General features: G+C 38.7%; 1 protein-coding gene across 6 annotated transcripts in view; it reads right to left on the bottom strand.

The window, feature by feature from the left end:
• The window catches only part of LOC117408912 (serine/threonine-protein kinase DCLK2), a 104,893-nt gene extending 88,173 nt beyond the window's left edge, over positions 1-16,720 (bottom strand). For 4 of the 6 annotated variants that reach the window (XM_034014343.3, XM_034014344.3, XM_034014345.3 and 1 more), the window contains exons 1-2: positions 15,507-16,719; positions 1,340-1,674 (exon numbers count right to left, since the gene is read on the bottom strand). In XM_034014343.3, the coding sequence (XP_033870234.2) occupies positions 1,340-1,674; positions 15,507-15,912 (741 nt within the window). In that variant the 5' untranslated portion in view covers positions 15,913-16,719. Of the gene's footprint in view, positions 1-1,339; positions 1,675-15,506 lie in introns of all 6 variants that reach the window. The other 2 variants (XR_004545442.3, XR_009308829.1) reach the window with 1 other exon arrangement.
• Positions 16,721-21,130: the final 4,410 nt, after the last annotated feature.

Below are 21,130 nucleotides of genomic sequence, written 5' to 3'. Positions count from 1 at the left end.
GGCTTCCATGAGCTCTGGGTACTGCCTGCTGATCCCCTTGAGCTGGACTTCTGGCTTCAGGTGTCCAAAATCCTGCAGGCTATCCAGGTGGCTGTCCCCCAGTAGGTGTCTCCCCTCCGTTGTCAGCCACAGGGGCGTGCTGGGGTCCATAAGCCAGCCCTCGTACCTCTCCATATCTCTATAACATCTCAAAAAGCCTGGCAAATGTCTGTGATATTCTTTGAGCGCTGGATGCAGAAGCAGCTATCTTGTTTGTTTATGTCTGTGTTATGTCCGTGGTGAAGGGACTATGTGTATTGCTCAGATCCGCCTACTTTTTTTTTCGGCTTCTACCAGTCTCACTTGGCCATTGAAAGGTTTTCTATGCTTTTTCCAGAGAAGAAACGACTAGAGACCTGTGCTTGACGTCTTTTTGACCGAAAAGGAATAATTGTAATGTCGGACCTTAGTCCGACATAGGACCGCAAAGGGTTAAGCCCTGGGGTGTGCATTTATTAAAAATAAATAAATCAAAACACTGCTCACAGAGCAAAATAAAAAGGGTAAACAAAAAATTACTGCCTAAAGTAATATTATTACAATAACGTGTTACTTAAGCAGCGAGTTACCCCACATCTGGATACAGTATATAGATGTGAAAAAAAAAAATATCTGCTTGCAGTTGCATTATTCTGGCTTCCTTTTTACATTTGTTGGTTTGAAAGCCTTATTAAAGACTGTTTAGTTTTATTACAGTATAATCTACTGCACAGTATTCATCCAGCCAATTAAGTTATTTGTTAAGTTGTCATAACCAAACAGTAGCGACCTTCAAAATGTGACTGTTAGAACAGCTGTTACGAAATTATTTTAAAACACACTTCAGCAATAATTTAAAGCTTTTTTTTCAACAAGATAAATGTGTGTAACCTTGAAGTTAACATACACAAATGGAAGAAACTCAGGTCCAACAAATATCGGAAAGAAACAAGACGTTTAACAGCAGAAATTCAAGGGGAGAAATCAGGAAAATACAGTACATGTTCTGGGCAGTAAAGTTTTCAGAATTTGTTTAGCAGGAACAGGAAACGCTGCTTTTGATTATTAGAACATGGTAACAGTACAGTATCACAAGGGTAATATTGTAAAGTCAGTAGAAATCTTGGTTTTGTTAAAGAATGTTCACCAACCCTTTTATAATAGAAATGTACACAATGTTGAAGGAAGAACAGTTATAAAAAAAAAAGACCTGGCTGATTTTTTTAAAGCCATAACTGGCCAACACTTACTAGTACAGTACTACAATTGACGCTGAATGTCACCTCTAACTTGAAAACAGGCCTCAACTTTGCACCCTTACCTGCTTCCCATCTAGAGTAAACAGCCTCTTCACAACCCCAGAGTCCAGCTTGATGGCATCAGTGATGTCTGTCAGGACCTGATCAAAGGAGTGGGCAGTTTTTTTGTTCAGGAGAATCCTCACGGCTTTCCGCGGCTTGACCCCACCCCGAATCACTGTCACCAGCTTGGGTTTAATGAAGTCTTTGCTCTCCTTCATCTCACTCTTCAGCAAGCCCAGTGAGGAGAGGGAGCGCGCCCCACTGCCCTTGATGTTTACAGACCAGTTGGGGTTCACGTTCTTCATGTAGTCTACTTTGCGGTACGGCTCGTTGGAGGCGCAAATGTAGCTTTCCCCTACAAGGAGAGAGAAATGAAATGGTATTCCATGAGTAATTAAGATTGTAAACAAATCCTACCCAAATTACTGACAAAAATGAATTAAGTACCTACAGTGCTTAACTTATTAATTATAAAAATACTGCAGTACTTTAGTGAGAACTGATAAACCAGTTCACAAGCTACAGAATGTTTCCATTACTTGGCTTTGCGTTAGTTGGTGTAATCTTCTGAGCTTCAGATAGCCTTTGCCAGCTTCTGTCCATCATCACTGGGCCCCTTAGCTACAGTATGTTGACTGATATGAAAAATTAAGACCACTGTGACCTAAATACACTACATGTAAAGAAGTTCATGTCTGACATATGGCTTGACTGGTTTCCTCAACTATATCCCCATTGCCAGAATATGGATGATAAAAATGCTGCATTGTGTTCAAATGTTAAGTGATGGGGCCATGCAATCAAAACATCCTAATTCTGAAACCTGCTTTTTGTGTGACTAGGATTGGAGTGTTTGGCCAGTCCCGTTACCTCACTGTTGCCTCACCAACAATAGCTGTGAAGTGTTGGCAATGGTGGCTAATGATCTGTGATCTTTGGTAAAATAATGCACGCAGGCTTCTGTGTGAGTACTGTAATATTACATGTAGTAAATAGTATACACCATCACAATGTTTTAAACCATTCAGGGTTGCTCCTTCACAGTAGCTAATGTACCATAACACTAAAATGGAATTACTTACAAAAACCCACAGGAGAGGAGAAAAGAACAAAAGATGCTATAGGTTAGAATTCCGAATTATTACCACCTTGTACAATGCGCAAAATTATACAGATCAGGAATTGAAGAGGAGTCCAGTGATATTTCACTGGATCTACATTTCGTTTCTGTTTGTCTGGTTCTCCAAACTCAAAAGAATAAATAGCCTTCTGTATGGTCCACTACATTTTGAATACCCATTTCCATTGCAAGAGCAATATCCTTTTTGTAACGAGGTGACCAGAACTGAACACAATATTCTAGATGAGGTCTTATTAGTAAGACCTCACCTAGAATATTGTGTTCAGTTGTGGTCACCTCGTTACAAAAAGGATATTGCTGCTCTAGAAAGAGTGCAAAAAAGAGCAACCAGAATTATCCCGGGTTTAAAAGGCATGTCATATGGAGACAGGCTAAAAGAATTGAATCTATTCAGTCTTGAACAAAGAAGAATACGCGGCGATCTGATTCAAACATTCAAAATCCTAAAAAGGTATGTCGACCCAGGGGACTTTTTTGACCTGAAAAAGGAAACAAGGACCAGGGGTCACAAATGGAGATTAGATAAAGGGGCATTCAGAACAGAAAATAGGAGGCAATTTTTTTACACAGAGAATTGTGAGGGTCTGGAACCAACTCCCCAGTAATGTTGTTGAAGCTGACACCCTGGGATCCTTCAAGAAGCTGCTTGACGAGATTCTGGAATCAATAAGCTACTAACAACCAAACGAGCAAGATGGGCTGAATGGCCTCCTCTCGTTTGTAAACTTCCTTAAGTTCTTATGTTCTTATGTGTTAATTCTCAGCTATGTTAAAAATGTGCAGTATGCAATCCCTTTCATGCTCAAGTAGAAGCCAAAGTGGGCATGAGTTGCACTTTCAAGGTATGTTTCAGCAAGACATCCCTTATCTGTCTAGACAATTATTTTAAGTTCATTCCTTTCTTCAGACATAGTATTACTGTATGCAAGCTAATTTCAACAAACATGTTACTTTTTTATTCAAACACAATTATTATTTAAAAAAAGTAAAAAAAAAAAAAAAATTGTGAACAAGTTTAATTCATAATTATTATTTTTTTGGTTTGTACGCTGCTGAATACTATCCCCCATTGAACGATGCCACCTATTTATTTCACAAAGCAATTTAAGCTCAACAGCATTCTTTTTTTAAGCAGTTAAAAAAAAAACGTTGAATATATACAGGCAAACACTTTTTTTTTTAAACGAAAAGTGAAAAACAAAAAAACTATTCTGCTGTTTACAAAACTGCTTTAGTTTAAGTCAGCCTTCATTTGTGCAAAACTTGCACATAAACAAACCTCTTACCGTACTTTTTTTTTTTTTTTTTTTTTTTAACATTTACTGTGGTTTATAAAAGTCACTTATTTTAGACTGCGTCAAGCCTTTTTCAGGTTAAACAAATCGACCCGTTCCATCAAGGTTAACTGCATAACTTTGTTGTTTTAAAATTGGCCATGATTATTTCGCTGGTGCTACACCAGCCAAATTTAGCAGTCGCTTAATGTAAATTTCTTCTTATAATATGAATTCACTTAACAAATTTCCTGTTTGTATGAATTATTTTGGAGCCCCTCCAGGGAATCACAACATTTAGGCTATATGCTCAATATGCAGGTGTTCTGAATAATGCCATTGGGGAAACAATAATCTGAAAACCTAGTTTGCTTTAGATGTACATGAGGATCTTGTTGGGATGGGAATGTTTCAATTATCTCCAAGCTGACAGATAAATGCATTAGAATTTCAAACAGATACACATGTGCAGCTGCCAATGTTATTTGACGCAGTCCAGCAAGTGTGGCTGAATAAGAGAAAAAGAGATAATTAGCTTGTTTGAGTGAATTCCATTAATGGCATTTTTGCAGATTTACAGTACTGTGTGGGTGTCTGCTGCCGATTCAACTTAAAGAAGCACTGTAATGCATGTGGGATTTCTTGTGTTACTGCAGCATCTGAGAATGAAGTACATTACAGTAGTAGAGCAATAATGATTCAACAGAGCCTGCTTTAATGACACTAATTCCCTTTCCGAATACCCAGCAGTCAGAATGTAATACTATCTGCATGTAAACTTTTTCAAGTTAGCTGTTGCAAAGGATTCAGAGGAAATTCAGGGATAATCAATCGATGTAACTGAATGAAGGGTGCTGCACTGGTATGACTGCTTCACAGTATTCAAGAAAACAAAGAAGCATCTTAATTGTTTGCAGAGAGCATCTCTGTCTCGTTTTTTAAGAATTGAGGTTAGTTTCTGATATTTACTTATCAGTAAATATCAGAAACTAAGTATCAATAGTAGTAATATTATCGTATGTCATTCTTTTTAGATGTAAATCGCTGTTAATAAGAACTTGTTACTGCTAAAAAAAATGCTTACTGCTAAATTAATTGAAGTAATGTTTACAGATTTTTTTGCGGATTGATTTACAATAAAGTGAAATATTAATTTTAAATATGTGTGGAAAATATTTTGCTGGATAACTAACTGATCAAGAAAATAACTTAGTAAGTTTTCAGTGTCTCTGTGTGAAGGGCATAGCAGGCAGTTTGTCAAACTGAGTGCCGCGGGAAACTTACACAGGTTCCAAACAAACCCCCTCAAACACGTCTAGGGCTGCACTGCCTCTCTCAGTGATTTACTTTTTACAAATAAAAACGCTACCACACAACAGCAAAAACAGTTCAGAAAGAGTCTGAAAATGCTGAAAATTATTTCTGCTGAAAAATTATTTCGGCAAAAAAATACACTGCACTGCAGGCTGCTGGTCTTCTGTTTGCCTACCAAGATAGTGAGCCCGAAAGTTGTGATCCTCAGGACAGTTTCGCTAGCAAGATAGGAAGAGACGAGGTAGGAGAGGAAAAAAAAAATGCATTGTATGTAAGTGTAATCATATTTGTTTTACAGATCTACCAAATGAAGACAAACAACTAGAATTTTCTTGTATTGTTGCATTATATCTGTATGTCTTACACGCATTATTTTTTTAGGTACAGTATTCTTATTCTTTATGGACACACTTTCTGTTAGAACCTTTACAACCTGTAATTTACACTCATTCTATTTTATTATATTTTATAACAAATAAATAATAACAAAGTTTAGCAAGCATTTGAATCACTGTTCCCATGTTGTACATTTTTTGAGGTAACTGCAGAAAATAATGATCAGATTTGTGAATGACTATATTAGGCTACTGACAAGCTCATACTGTCCAGACTGTAACATCCCAAACTGAGATAACGTCAAAATTTTTGCGTTGAAAACAAAAAATTCAAGTCCAATTAATGACTCAAAAATATCATTGTTAGATAAACTCGTAATTTTATTCATGAATTAATTTATTTGTACTGCATGAAGTATGAATTACATTATAACAGGGGTCTCTACAACATTTAGTTTTTGGGTTGTACAGTGAAAACATTATTATATTTATTGAATGTATTGTCGTGTCACCATGCAGTTTAGACTTTCTACCGGCAATAGCCCTGCTCAAGCAGTCGCTGACCGTTCAAAGCAACTGAACTTTGACCTTGTCGCCACAGTTATTTCAATGCCAAAATGGATGACCGGTTGTTTGTCTAGAAGCTGCTCACTGTTTATACATGCGTATATGCAGTCGATAGAGCGGATTATATAGATCAGATGAAAAAGGAGAACGCATGGGTATCAACTGCTGAACAAATGCAATCAACTTGTAAGTATTTTAACCTCACTGAAAGTGTAACCGGTGAAGTTTAAATTTTAATACGACTGCTGTTTTAAACACACTGTACATTACGAAGTGCCCCAGGTCCAACACGCTGTTGTTGTTATTATTATTATTATTATTATTATTATTATTATTATTATTATTATTATTATTATTAGTAGTAGTAGTAGTAGTACTACTACTATTACTGTGCTACAAGATCTCTTAAATATAGCATAGCACGTCCAATATTTTCTGTAATAATAATAATAATATTTTGCGTGCTACAAAAAAAGGGATTCTAAAAAAGGGATTCAAAGGATTGCCAGTAAAGTATAATGCAACCCTGTTAAATAAAGCAAACTCTTACTTGGTATTTAACATGAATTTACTAGAATCAATTGTATCTTGAACAGACTTGTTTTAAATCTTGAAAAAACATAGCGAGTTATGCTTAATTATTTAAATTATTTTTAATATAGGGTCGATGAACAGACTGGGCTAAATCTAGGAATGACAAACAAGCAAGAGTATTTATGCACTACATTCCTGCGGTAGAAAGAAGGCAGCTGCAAGAGAAAATAAAAGGTGCAAAGTTCCTGTCAGTGATGTCAGATGGTTCAACAGATAGTGCTGTCATAGAAGAGGAGCTAGTATATGTATGATTCTGCCAGAAAGGGCTGGTGACTGTGCAGTTTGTGCTCATGCAGTCTGTGGAGAGGGTAGATGCCCAACGCATCTCAGAAGCTATATCTTCACTCATGAGGCAGATTGTTTCAGACCCTGTTGAGACTGCTCATAAACGTTGCTTGTTTTTGCATTATCTTTTGTCGCCGCCCCCCCCCCCGGAACGGTGCTGGCTGGTAAAATGTCTGTGTGGTCGGTGGATATTTTCCATCCATTAGCCATGGTGGCTAGTGCATGGAAAAGTTCATTTCAAGCCCTGTAATAGGCATCATTTTAACTTAAAAAAGAGCTACAGCACTGTATGCTTTCAATTGAGGATATTGCCATACAAGATCAAACAATTCCCTACTGGAGATGGATGGTTTCAGGACGACAATGCCCCTGTCAACACAGCACAAGTTGTCGCTTAGAACTATTTGGTTTGAAGAGCATGTGGCACACATTTTTGATCTCCCTTATTGTAGGTCCCAATAATGTCATAATGTTACTCAACTGATAGAAAACAGACTTACTGTACTGTATTTGCACCAATATTTAGGCAATGCTGCCCATGGTGTCCCAACTTCCTACTAACATTGTTACAGCAGGTGTTTATATTTCCAATTATGTTTCCATCCCCTGTACATATATACTGAAGCACAATGAAAACACAACAGTCTAACTTTTACATCAATAGCTCACTGGGCACATACATAATGTTATTTACATTTTAAATAGTGCAGATAGGTTTGATGATTGTTGGAGTAGTATTGTTCCTTGGGATAACAAAAATACTGAGCTCATAAAAAAGCCAGGTGCTCGGTGTTTGGTATTTGAGTTGAGTTAAAATTGCCTGGAGAATGACATGTTCTGCTTAACAATCAGCAGACTAGTCCAGAGAAACCAGCTGTGTGAGGGACAGGCCACGTCCTGGAAGGCAGAAGCCCACCACACCAGCTCAGGACCATTATGCTGACTGTTTCGTTGTTCATGCCAACCGGTGGGGCGGTGGAAGTGTGATGATGTGGGGAGGAATCTCCTGTAACATAAGAACGCCTTTAGTGCAGACTGAGGGCAACCTTACTGCTCAGCGATACATTGACAAAGTCCTTGAGGCAACAGTTTTTCCATTCCTGCAAGCCAATCTGGAAGTGTTGAGCAGGACAGTGCAAGACCACACAGTGCTAGGATTACAATTGCACGACTTCAAGAAAACAATGTCGAGGTCTTGCCATGGCCAGCTTTTTCTCTTGACCTGAGTCCATTATTATTATTATTATTATTATTATTATTATTATTATTATTATTATTATTATTATTTATTTCTTAGTAGACGCCCTTGTCCAGGGCGACTTACAATTGTTACAAGATATCACATTATTTTTACATACAATTACCCATTTATACAGTTGGGTCACTGGAGCAATCTAGGTAAAGTACCTTGCTCAAGGGTACAGCAGCACTGCCCCCCCACCTGGGATTGAACCCACGACCCTCCAGTCAAGAGTCCAGAGCCCTAACCACTACTCTACACTGCTGCAGAACACCTGTGGGACCAAATCGCCAATGCCATCCACAGAAGACAACTGCGACCAGCCAGCCTTCGCCAGCTGGCTGCAGCTGCACAAGAAGAGTGGCGGAAAATTCCACAGCAGTCTATCCAGAGGCTGATCAGGTCAATGCGTCAACGCTGCCAAGTATGTGTTAATGCACAGGGCGGTCATACCCGATACTAACTTTGTAATGTTTTCATTTTGACAGTGTGTCACGTTTCAGACTGAAAAGTTACCATGATTCTTTGATCTGTATTTTTTTTTCAAATGTTCTGTGATTTTGTTTGATATCTATGTTTAAAATATTTGATTAAATCCATTAGACCTGAGTGTTGCGTTTCTTTTGTGCATCAGTATATATACTATACTATACCAGAATTTGGAACAACTCTTCAGTAATTAAACATTGTGTTTCATGACATCTGTGTGGATGAATAAGATGATGCTCCTATTGTAGACCATACTATTTATTTTTTCAATCCTCAAATTAAACTTCCACACAAAAATCAATTTGGTGCAGGAGCAAACATCAGCATCAAGCAGCAACACAGTATTGTGAAGAAAGCATCAAATTGAGGCAATATATTATTACGACAGCAAGAACAAATGTAATGCTTTTTCGGGTGATACTGTTATGACTCATATAGTAAGGGACAATGTGGATGCAGAACTGCTTTTCAATTAGGCAATCAACTAGGACCATTCCTATAATACTGTTAAGCCTTTACTGCTCATTATGCAGGGGAGATCAGAATTTGCATCTCATTATAAATAGATTTGCAACAGTGAAAGTCAAGATTTAGAACTTCCTTCTGGCAAACATAAATGAGTGGTATAATAGTGAACCAGACGAAGTAATAGGCAGATATAATAGGATCAAGCTATGGCTTTTGCAGACTCCGACCTTGATGCAACTATGGCACCGGTGAAAAAGAAAAGAGACTTGAGACTCGCTGCCTGCTAGTTTGGTTGAGAGGACGGGCAGCGAGTAATTGGCTATGCCGGTCCTCAATGAGGTATAGCAGGTTCCTAGAGCTGGACGCCTCGTGCCCTGTGTGGCACCTTTTATTTGTAGTTTTTATACTATGTTTTATTTTGCTTTTTGTACAGTCTTCTGTATGTCCTCTGTGTGTTACCACCGTTGGTAGCGTCACATGACCCGTTTGTTTACTTTCAGTTTTGTGTTTGATAAATCCTGTGCCCCTGTGCTCCCGTTTCAACTCTGCAACTCTCATGTCTGTCTTGCAATGCGGTTACCTTGTCACAGTACCATTTAAATGTTGATCAATGTGAAGGAATCTTCATAAAAGTACTATATATTGATGTTCAATTCAAATTTGAAGGTTTTGTTATTATTCTGATACAGAAAAAAGCCAAACCTTATTATAGTGAACACCCTGATATAACAAACATTTCTCCAGGTCCCATGAGGATTTCGTTATAGTGAAGTTAGCCTGTGTGTGTGTGTGTGTGTGTATATATACCTGTAAATGTTTAAACAGCTAGCTTAATCTACACCTGTGAGAGGCATGTGTAAAATAACAGGCGCAAACCGTCGTAAATCATGAGAAAATGATAATACAAGGGTAAGCGCGAAACTTCGATATTATAATGAGATTTGTACATTTGCATACGAAAGTAGTTTGAAACTAACAGTCGTAGCTAAATTCGTAGCTAAACTACCCCAGAAGGGAAGAAACTAAGTTACGGAAGTGAAAATGACTTTAGTACATCACGGGTAGATCTACGAAGTCACAAAAATCTAAGAAAAGTCAAGATACGAAAGAAAAATCAATGATACAGTACACCGAGCCCAATATCTCAAAGCACGCGGTCTCCATGACTAAACTTCTTACCATGACCTCTATATGGCAATTATATTGGTTCATAATCAAGAAACACAAATGCATTACGCATAGGTAATATTGGTACTTTCATTTAAATGTACGTATGCATACTAAGGATAATATTAAAGTATGTAAGCCCTAATAATAGATTTGCCCATCAAAAAGCATAACCTAATCTAAAAAGATCTAGTTTGCAGTGGAACCCTGTAATAAATGTATTTGGCCTCAAACAAATCTCTCAAAGGAAACTGAATTTACATCAGAAAGATGGCAAGATGAATTTATTTTGATTCTGGTTACCTTGAAATCTGTTGCCCCTGTGCTTCTTTGTCATTGATTTTAAAAGTGTTTAGTCTCTTTGCGTCTTCTTGGGGTCTTTGCCCAATCATCAGCATTGCCCCTGAATTCAGTCTTTATGCCGTTATCACCTGACACACCAAGCAAAAATATGTATTTTGGACATAAGGAGACAAGATATATAGAATGGCCAGAAGAAGGCCACCAACTGCTTTTGTGTTGTGTGGTAGACAGAGTCAATGCAGTACTATAGCATGAAGTACTGCTGTGTATACTGTAACACTAAACAGGTCAGCAATCCTGAAACAATGGGCATTATTCATAAAACCTTTAGGTTAATGCTTTACAAATACAGTACGACTTCAAGCATTTCTTTATTTTAGTCTACATTTATTGAAACAATCCTAAAGCATCTCAGCAGTCTGTGACCTCATTTTTGTCATTTGTAGCGAATACGAACATCTGATTTTTGTATCTGAATACATGTCAAAAAATATTTGTTCGAATATTCGGAAATTTGTCCCAACACTATTATCATTATTCTATAATTTCGCTCACAGCAATCTACCTAAAGTTTCGGGCACTTAGCATACAGAAAACCCTACATTTGAGGCATAATGCTGCACAACATGCAGTACTAATGTCTACAGGGCTAAATAGCAATATGTGCAAATGTAAATGTAACATCCAGATAGACAGAATAATAGAAAGAATTAATCTTGGTTAAAAATCTCCCTCCCGACCTGTGAGGGCGCAGTGTAATGGGAACAGAGTGCCCTGGACTGGATGGCCTGACAATTAATTCCCAGGGTTAGGTGGAAGTTGCCAATCTAGAAAGGCAGAGCTACGGTATACCAAGTCATCGACCCGGAAGGGAAGCGATGTGGCAACCTCGGATTGGAGGAGAAACGGTTGCACTCGCCAACCAAGGGGGCGTGACTGATGGTACAAAAGGGGACGTAGCAAGGTGATCTGTTCCTTTTTTATGGTTAAGCTGAACTGCGAAAGGAGTACTGTGAATTACCTTGTGTTTTGCTTGTTTTGTCATGTCTAAAATCTACTTGTTTGTTCTTATTAGATGACTAACACGATCCGGAGCTGTCGCTTAAGGCCAGCACTAAACCCGGACAACACTTAATTTCACCACAAGCACTTTAGCACTCACTCTGGACTTGTGATCGTGTGTGTGTGTCTTTGTGTGTGTTCTACTGTGTTTATTCTTTTGAACTGTGTATTATTTCGGGACTGCAACCCGTTGTTTAGACAGTGCAATACACATTGCTGTCTGGGATTATTTTTTGTGGTCACCAGGTCAGGATTATAAAATAAAACCTGTTCGGATGGTGAACTTTGTTGTCTGTCTTCTGTTTCATAATCACATCACCACTACACCTGCGCACTGCAAACCCCTTTGCCACACAGGCTTATCTCCAGCAGTTAATAAGCAGTTCTCTAGATCAGAGGTTCCCAACCTGTGGTCCGTCTGTGATTTCCATTACACGAGAGTAGATGTTAAAACTTCATGCTGATTTGAACTCGGCTCTCGCCAAGATAAGCACCAACTAAGACGTAGCTTTACAGTAAACTAATGTGATCCATATGCGTCTCCATCCATTTACGTTTCCTTCCATATGATGATGTAGATATCCTTCTGTCTGGTGTTAATGGCTGAAGTGTAATGCTGGCTCCAGGGATCAGCTTATTTTGCCTCCCTGGCGCATCAGCACACACAACGGCTGCGATGCTGGCTCCGGGGATCAACCAAAGTGCGGCCTCCCCAGCGCATCAGCATGACAACCGTCTGGATTGAGCTAAGTAGGGTACATCTCTGGGGTTTTCAAGTGGGCACCTTCCATCCTCAGTGTTTCGTCGACTAGCCCACGACACCTCAAGAGGGCTCGACGGTGATTCTGGCGTCCCAGCATCACCCCCCTCCGTCCCCCACTCAACTCAGCCCAGCTTACTTACCTGTCCCCAGCCAGAATCTTTCCGTCTCAACCACAGCCAGTTGCTGCTCCTCTCTGCTGCTTCAGATAAGTTCTTCACTGTGCGACGCAACTCTTGGCCACTGAATCCGACGTCTCTGAGAAACCGGGTTGTAGAGTGTGCCACAAATCCTCGACAACCCACTTCCACTGGGTAAACCCGAACTCTCCATCCTCGCTGTTCCGCAGTAGTTTAGCCTTTTATTTTAATTGCGGAATAACACAGATTTACTTTATTTATTTATTTATTTATTTATTTATTTATTTATTTATTTATTTTATTTATTTATTTTTAAATCCGAGAATTTAGTTTTTTTATTTTTTTTTTATTACGGAAAACTAGGATCCCTGATATAGATATAGATATATATATATATATATATATATATATATATATATATATATATATATATTACAGCTCCCTTTACCAAGCATCACCTTCAAAGCCGCCATTAACTGAAACCACTTTCTAATGTGAAACAAATACTAACTAAATAACTGTTTACACATTATGAAGGCACATTTGTCTTGTCAAAATTCAAGTAAATGCACATCTTTGTGATCTGCTCATTCTACGGTTTGTGTTCACTGTTCAGGGAAAAACGTGATCTGGCTCTCCCAGTCTTTTCACTCTGCATAAAAATAGCGCACTGCATTGAATATTCCTAACTCGGTTGGAATGACTAAATAAAAAATTAAATTAAAAAAAAAAAAAACACATTTTATGTACTTTTTATTTTCAACAATATAAAATATGTGCTAAAGTGTTCCCAGGGATATGGCAATATACCAACTAGTTCCACACGTTTTTGGATAGATTAACAGCATATAGTAACAGAAGTTAATGTGAAAAAAAGAGGCTATTGTAGCTTGCGAACTGTGGTGTTGTGTGAAAGATCGATTTCAGCTCCTTGTTATTATATGGGTTTTTTCAGACAGGTTTAATACCCCACAAGACATTGCCAAAAGGAAATTCTATTAACACTTCTGGAAATAATGTGTAGTCTGCTCTATTTAATCTAAAATGCTATAAATCCTATCGACTGTGCGCCACCAACCCTGTTTAATTTACACATCACAGCCCACCAAGAAGTGATACGTAACATCCTGTACCCTCCAATCATTTCATTTTTCAAATTGCTTCACACCCACCTCGTCTTCGTATGCTGGTGTTTTTTATATGTACATCGAGTGATGTTGGCAAATAATAAATGCAAAATTGATAGATTAATTTGTTACACGAGGTAACAGTTGATCTGAGGACGACCCAAGCCCTAGTGCATTCTTTGTCAGTAGGTTTTGTCAAAGAAAACTCTTAAACCTGCAAAGTTGAGACGTCATTTATCTACAAAGCATTCAGAATGTTAAAAAAAAAAATTCAACAAAAGAAATAGGATCTTTTGCCATCAGCAACTTTCAATACGATGACCTGGTAGTGAAGATTCAAGCCCAGGAATCTCATTAAGTTAGGTACGTTATATAAAGACTTTACTTTCTACTTGTACTTATACATATACACATAAAAACTAGTTTCAAAATGCTGTTGTGAAAAAATGTGTGGCAAGTGGTCTGTGGGAAAAATCCAAACCAAATCCAAAGGGATCCACTGATCTAGATACATTAAAGTGTGGCATTTTTCTGTGTTCACCCGCCTCCACTATATCCCCATTGGTGGGAATATGCATCACTAGGAGGGGAATGAGAAGAGATTAAAATGTATCTACTCTAAGCACAAGCCATAAAATCAAGTGAAAATAATCACTGTCTCATATTGGGTTTTATTTATTTATTTATTTATTTATTTATTTTGCAGGGCACTGACCTAAATCAAACAGAATCTGTCTGACTTGACAGAAAATAAATTAAAGGTCAGAAAATAAATTAAAGTTGCAGAGTAGAAGTGGAAAGGGTGGCTGTGGTGTGGGTTACCGTGCAGTACTGTAAACCATTGTCATAAATCTTGGTGTTTAGCAGTCATCCCTTCCTGTAAATTGTTAAATAGATTTCAACAGTTCAAGTAGGTTATTAATTCCTTTTGTTATGTATGAATCAGCAATATGAAAACGATGACTCACAATTTAACTTGGACACATGTTTTTCTGGTGTATATGAATCCCATATTAGCCAAATGATTACTTTATTATCATATTCATAATATACTGCATATAAGAAAAAACATCCTTGACAGACAATCCCTTCCCTTTTGTATCAAATGGACAGGATGATGAGATGCATGCAGACCAGCAATCTGTGTGTGAAATGAATGCACCTGTCTGAACACTCATTCAGATATCAGGTTTGGCATATTGAAGTAGGCTGGAAATGGCCTGTCACGCCACCCCCTTCTGTGACTAAGAGCTCATTATGCCTCCCACCCCCCACACTCACACACCATGACAGATGTGCAGCTCACATTCATAATATAAACGTATAAACTGGAACCACATCTGCAAACACACTCAAACCATATTGATAAAGAGGCATCTAATAATGGTATTCATTTCCAGGTTTTACATGGCAAACACCAAGTTGATAAAGTTAATTGGCTAATTTGCAATAATACATATATATATATATATATATATATATATATATATATATATATATATATAATATATGTAAAAAATCAAATTTAAACCAATAGTATGGATGTCATCCATCAAGACTGCTGTTTTTAATAATATTTTAATGGAGCTCTCATGAAAGAGACTGCCCATATTGAAAGACTGATTATTTTAGGCATTAGACCACTAGAAGATAGACCTAAATTATTACTCCCCATTATTTTCCACAGTAACATTAAAATGTGGCTACTATTGATATGTCATTATCATTTTCATCATACCGTTAATTTCCAATTGACATCTAGGCAACCGACACAAGTTTAACCTTAACTTTCCATATGCCACTCTTTCACAAAAAAAGTACAGCACAAAAACACGTGGATTTCTCATGCTCTATTTCATTCTGAGCTGACTGTTTATTTTGGAGGTGTGTTTTAAAAAAAAAACTGTGCATATGTTCTTACCTTCTACCAACTCTTCCATACTTGAGATCTTCCTGGTTCCATCAACTGTATATATGATCCGGACTCCTTGCGGCAGGTTAACATTGTCAGAAAGGGACCTGGTAAGCTCCATGAGCAGGGCATCGAAAGACCTGAAGCGGTCACTGGACACAGCGTAAATTAGTCCCTTGAAATACTTATCTCCGTTTTTGTAAAATCGAACTTTTTTGGCTTTCTTCTCTGAGCTGAGCGCTTTGAGAGTACGGGTACGGTAAAAGCTGCAGTGGGCACTGTGAGCTGGACTTGGAATCAGCCCGTTCCCTCTGGACCCCGACCCGGACCCGGTACCGGCGCCCCTGTACGACCTGTGTGCCTTGTCCCGCTCCTCAAAGTGTTCCAGTTCGATACTCCGGATACTATGGGACATTTTTGTTGTAAAAAATATATATATATATATATTTGTTAAAAATAAATAAAATAAAAATAAAAATACCACCTACGGTATAGTATTTACCAATCAATTCGGTATAGCCCTATTGTCAGTCTCTCAGAGACGTTAACAATGCCAGTTTTACGATAACTATATGTGTAACAATCTCATTCACAGACCTTCGTGTGCTTATCTTTTTAAAATCTTGTTTTGAATTATGACAACAGCACTTGGTGTCTTGTCCTGGTCTATTAAAAATATGATCCACCCAGATACTTCAAAACACCTATTGTTTCAAAAAGCCACAAAACAGGAACGCCAATGACAATCTACGTGTCACGACGTGATCTTCAAATGAATTAACCACAAATTAGATACAGTTCCGTTACGAAACCCGTATAATTTGAGAGATAGGTGGAAAAAGAACCAGTAGAAGCAGAACCATTCAAAATCCAAAACAAGTTGGCCCAATTTCTTTAAAAACCACAATTCGAAGAACAGAACACGATTTGATGAGGACGTGCAGATTGATGCTTTCTCGCAGATGAGATTGAGCAAATCAATCTCATAATCCCAGCAGCAGCGGCAATTTTTATAAATCAAACGCAAATATAAATTAAAATGAACAAAACGGTTGAAAACGGTAACGTATTGGGTGCAGTAGAGGATCCAGAAATTGACAAACAGATGTATATACTGTCTAACCGAGACACATATCTACTGCAGAGAACCCTTGCCTATTCTCCCACATCCTTCGTCTGGAGACTTCCCAGCTCAGTCAGAACTACAGCAGGACAAACTGCAATCATCCAAACTAACGCACTGCTGGAGAGAGAGCGAGCGACAAGGATTCCTTTGGGTCCTAGCGCTATTAAATTAAACGCAGGGTTTATGAGTCAAATTATGCGTTTAAACCCCTGATTTATTGGGGAGATGATATCCCTACCTATCTCCATCTACGAACTGTATAAATTGTTCCATTATCTAACAGACCTTTGTCATTGTATTCCGTATTGGATCATAACTGCCAGGGTTGGACAAAGAATACAGTCAATAAGCCAGTAGAGCACTGATTTCACAATCTCTCAATGATTTGCTTACTCTTGTTCCTTTTGGGAAGATGGGATGGCAATATGCTGTGAAGTTTGTTCCCAGGATTTAAGTCTGATCTTTGTGAGGCATCAGTAATTTGTGAAGTCGTGGATACATAAACACCTGCCAACCAAGCACATACTATTTGTACTATTTGCCCTGTTTCAAAGTGCTGACTTGCCTTGCAAGAACTTGAAAATGACTTACAACAGGGAGATATTTTTTTTGTTGCATTTATTTATTTTGTGTTTGTTTTTTACATAATACATGTCAGGGATCTCATTTGCTTAAGAAACTTTAAAGCACTTGTGTATGAGATGGTGAGAACAAAAGCATATGCCATTGGTTTTTCAAGACCAGATGCTACTTTTTTTTTTTTTTTTTTTTAATTTTGAATTGCGGGGCCTGTAGTCAGCAACCAGGGACTCTCCACCATGTGATTTCTGTTTTTCACAGATGCAGCAAAGCAGGGCCTGAATCACTCAAACCAACAAATGAACAAAGTGCATTTTAAGGTCATGTGGCTTGAAGCATGTGATTGAGGTGAAAGATTGCTAGTAACGTCAAGCATTTGCTAACAATTCTGCAGTGAAACTGTTTATGGAAAGCAATAAAAACATCCCAACAAACCAGATTGACATCATCAGTACAGACTTTAACAGAACATAAACGTTTTTGATGACCATGTAACCTTTTCCTGCAGAAGTTAATTAACAGGAAAACCCAGTATGTAGAATACTGTAGAATATTGTCTCAAAACCAGACATATGGTTTCCCACTCACTGTACGACTTTGCTTCAGTTGCTCAACCAGTAAGGTATCTGTACTGGGAAAAGGCATTGTCCCTGTGGCCCAAATTACCAGTATGGAATAATTTCTCACAGCAGTTTTCCCCGTAAACTTCTGTCATGTTTGGGTTAACAGTGTAACACCTTCAGCATGGATATTCATATCCATCGAGGATAATAAGAGCCCATTTCACCAGGCAGAAAGAAACTACTATTGCTACTAAATTTTACTTTTTAGCTTTGAAACACAACTAAAAATGTTTAATACAGCTTTGATATAGTATTGTAGCATTTTAGCTGAGAAGGAAGGACACAAAACAGATATGCAGCTCAAAACAGCAGGCTCTTTATTCGGCAACAGGTAATCATACAAACACATAACATGGTTCCCCACTCACTGGCATCCCCTGGCTAGCCTGCCTCTTTTATAACTCACAATCCCTTAATTTTGCAACAATGTGAATTACCTTTAGCCAATCAGTGGCCATGATCAGTCTCAATCACCCTGAATCCTGCCAGGTACACTGATTTAATTTCCAGCGCTTTGAGAGGGGTCATTGCTGGTGCAAGTAGCACCCATAGCCCAGTGTGGTAACCAGTCTGTAACCAGGTGAAGACTCTCCTGCACGCTGATAAGCACAGGTGCATCCCCTGCAATTTACATGCACAGCCGCATGGTGGTTCAGCAGCACAGTCCAACAGTCCTGCAGCAACATAACACACAGACCAAGGTTCAGACGGTAAACAGTTGTTACAGTATGTAGTTAAAACTGGAATTGAGAAATCATTAAATTCAGTGCATTCATGATACAGAAATGGTTTACAAGTCATTTTATTTCAAGAGCTGTATCTACTTTATGCTCTATTGTGATTGTTTTCAAGGACTGGTTGTACAGGTTAAACAAAGGAGCTGATTTGAAGGATTGGTCTAGGGTATTTTTATCAAGCACATCCACATGTATATCTTTGGCTACTATTTCTAAATTGTTTAACTCATTGGAGATTTAGAAGCACACAAACATTTTCCAATGAAAACGGGTAAACTATAATGTTACTAGATTAAAAGCCAAGCATAGACTGTACAGTACATACATATTGTAAAGCTAAATCACTACATCTGAAAAAAATACCTAATGATCACTTCAAAGAAACAGTGTTTCTTCCTGGTCATGTACATGCTTTGTCTTCAGCATTAAAGGCAAGTTAAAGCAGTACACATAGGGGTAGATGGCAGTGTTTTTAAACCCTGAACAAAGAAGCAAGTTTACATATTGACCCGAAGCAGTAAAATCACAACCTCAGAGAAGCTGTAAAATGCCAATCCCAGAGAGATGTGAACATCTTTAACTTCTGTCTAGTGAGAGCATCTGCTGCCTAATTGGAATAGGAGGCTTAGAGAATTACTGTATCAGGGAAACATGCCAAGAGTTTCTGAACAACAGCCTTAACCCGTTGAAGACACTCTTAATGGAATTTCATGTCAGTGATATGTTTTTAAGATGGTAAGAGCTGGTTATGCTGGTTTTCAGCTCTTTCTGTGCTTGAACTGTGCTCGACTGCAATGTCTGTGTGCTGGACTGAGTCACACAACCCTGTACCTGCGCTTTCCCGCGAGTGAAAATGCTCCACAGCTTGAAGCCCTACTCCCCATTCTGGACTATTGATGCAATTTTGCACCAGCAGTGACCCCTTCCAAGTGCGGGGAGGTGGGCAGATAACAGCCTACTGATTGTTGCAGAGTTAGGTGTAGCAGCCACTTATTGGCTTAGAGGTTCAACCACTATGTTGCAATGCTGATTAGATAGTGGGCTATAAAGGAGCCAGCCTGCTAGCTAGCCGGGGTTGGGGGATTCGAGTGATTAGAGAATTGTGCTGAACATCTGTCTGTTTGCCTGTTGCTGAATAAACAAGCTGCCATTTTGAGAATACCTGCTTCATGCTTCTTTCTTGCTAAAACGCTACAATATTTTATTATAGAACATGGGGGAATGAAACACAAAAAAGTTATACAGACTAAACTTAAAGGCAAATGCAAGGTTTCTTCAGGCAGAAGAATGTTGATCATTTTCACCAAGTTTTACATACTGTATGTAATTTATTTTTCTTATGTGCACTGTACAGTCGGTTAATTGCCACTGAAAATTCTTTTCCATGTGTGTTGTATAAAAGTAGTATCTTACTGTGACTTTGTCGCTGGTTCTTGCGTGGATGTGTGCAGCTGGGATGTGTAACAGGAGACAATTGCGCAGGTAGGCTCGCCTGGCGCTGAGCTGATCGGGAGGTCTGGATTGGCTGGGGAGGGGACGCATGCCCGGGGAGGCTGTGAGGAACTCAAAAAACGTCTGTGCCACAGATGGAGTCCAATTAATTTAGGGTACAGTTAGAACAAAAACCAGGAGGGACACCGGCCCTCCAGGACCGGAATTGCCCACCGCTGGTCTAGACCGCCTTAGTCTATAGGTTGGGCTCGGTGGCAGAGTGGCGCCCCCTGTTGTGGGTGAGGTAAATTTGAATAAACAAATTGCTAAATTGGGAACAGAAGATTGGAACCACGTCCGGTACCGATGACCTGGCTAGGAGAACTGGTTAGTAGAAATTGTAGTTTAACGGCTTGGTTATTTATGTCCCTTTTTATCATTGCTGTATACCAAATAAACATAATTGATTACGTACCTGATTGTCTTGTTTGGTGTGTTCTGCTGCTGGTCTCCTCTGTGGATGCCTCGAACCTGTGTGACCAAAAGGGGTTAAATAAAATTATAAATATTTTCCTGTTGCTATTCACACAGGACTGGTGTAGTTGGACTACATTTTATAGCGCCTGAGGGTGTTGGACTGTGGTCCTCCTTAAGGGATGCGTGGCACTTTGACCCAGGTTGAGTAAGACAAAATGCTTGACGGCCATTCATGAGCCGACGCAATAGCAAACAGCCACGTCTGTGTGAAGGTTTCACTTCCGCATGGAACATTTGTTTATTCTGTTTAGCCTTTTTTTTTTTTTTTTTTGCTTGAGACACACCATGAGCCAGATTACAACAGGGATGAAGAAACATTTGATCTAATCAACATTTGGGTAGACGGTTCAATCCAGAGAAGCTTGGATGGAAGCGTCAATAACAAGCTGCTTCCGGGGCATTGATACGCCTGTTTACTTGCATCTGTCACCCAGGTCAACACTGCTTTATCAAAAGCAGTGTGAAATCGTGTACCCGACCCGCATGACACCGGGTCCTGCCCGGGTAGGTTCAGTGACTAGAAAGCCCATATTCACAATATATATTAAAATGCACCACAGTAAACTGCCAGGCAGATTTAAACACCTATATATTACATGT

This window comes from Acipenser ruthenus, chromosome 2 (assembly GCF_902713425.1).
Source record: "Acipenser ruthenus chromosome 2, fAciRut3.2 maternal haplotype, whole genome shotgun sequence".
Lineage (NCBI taxonomy): Eukaryota > Metazoa > Chordata > Actinopteri > Acipenseriformes > Acipenseridae > Acipenser > Acipenser ruthenus.
This window is presented reverse-complemented; position numbering and strand designations above follow the sequence as displayed.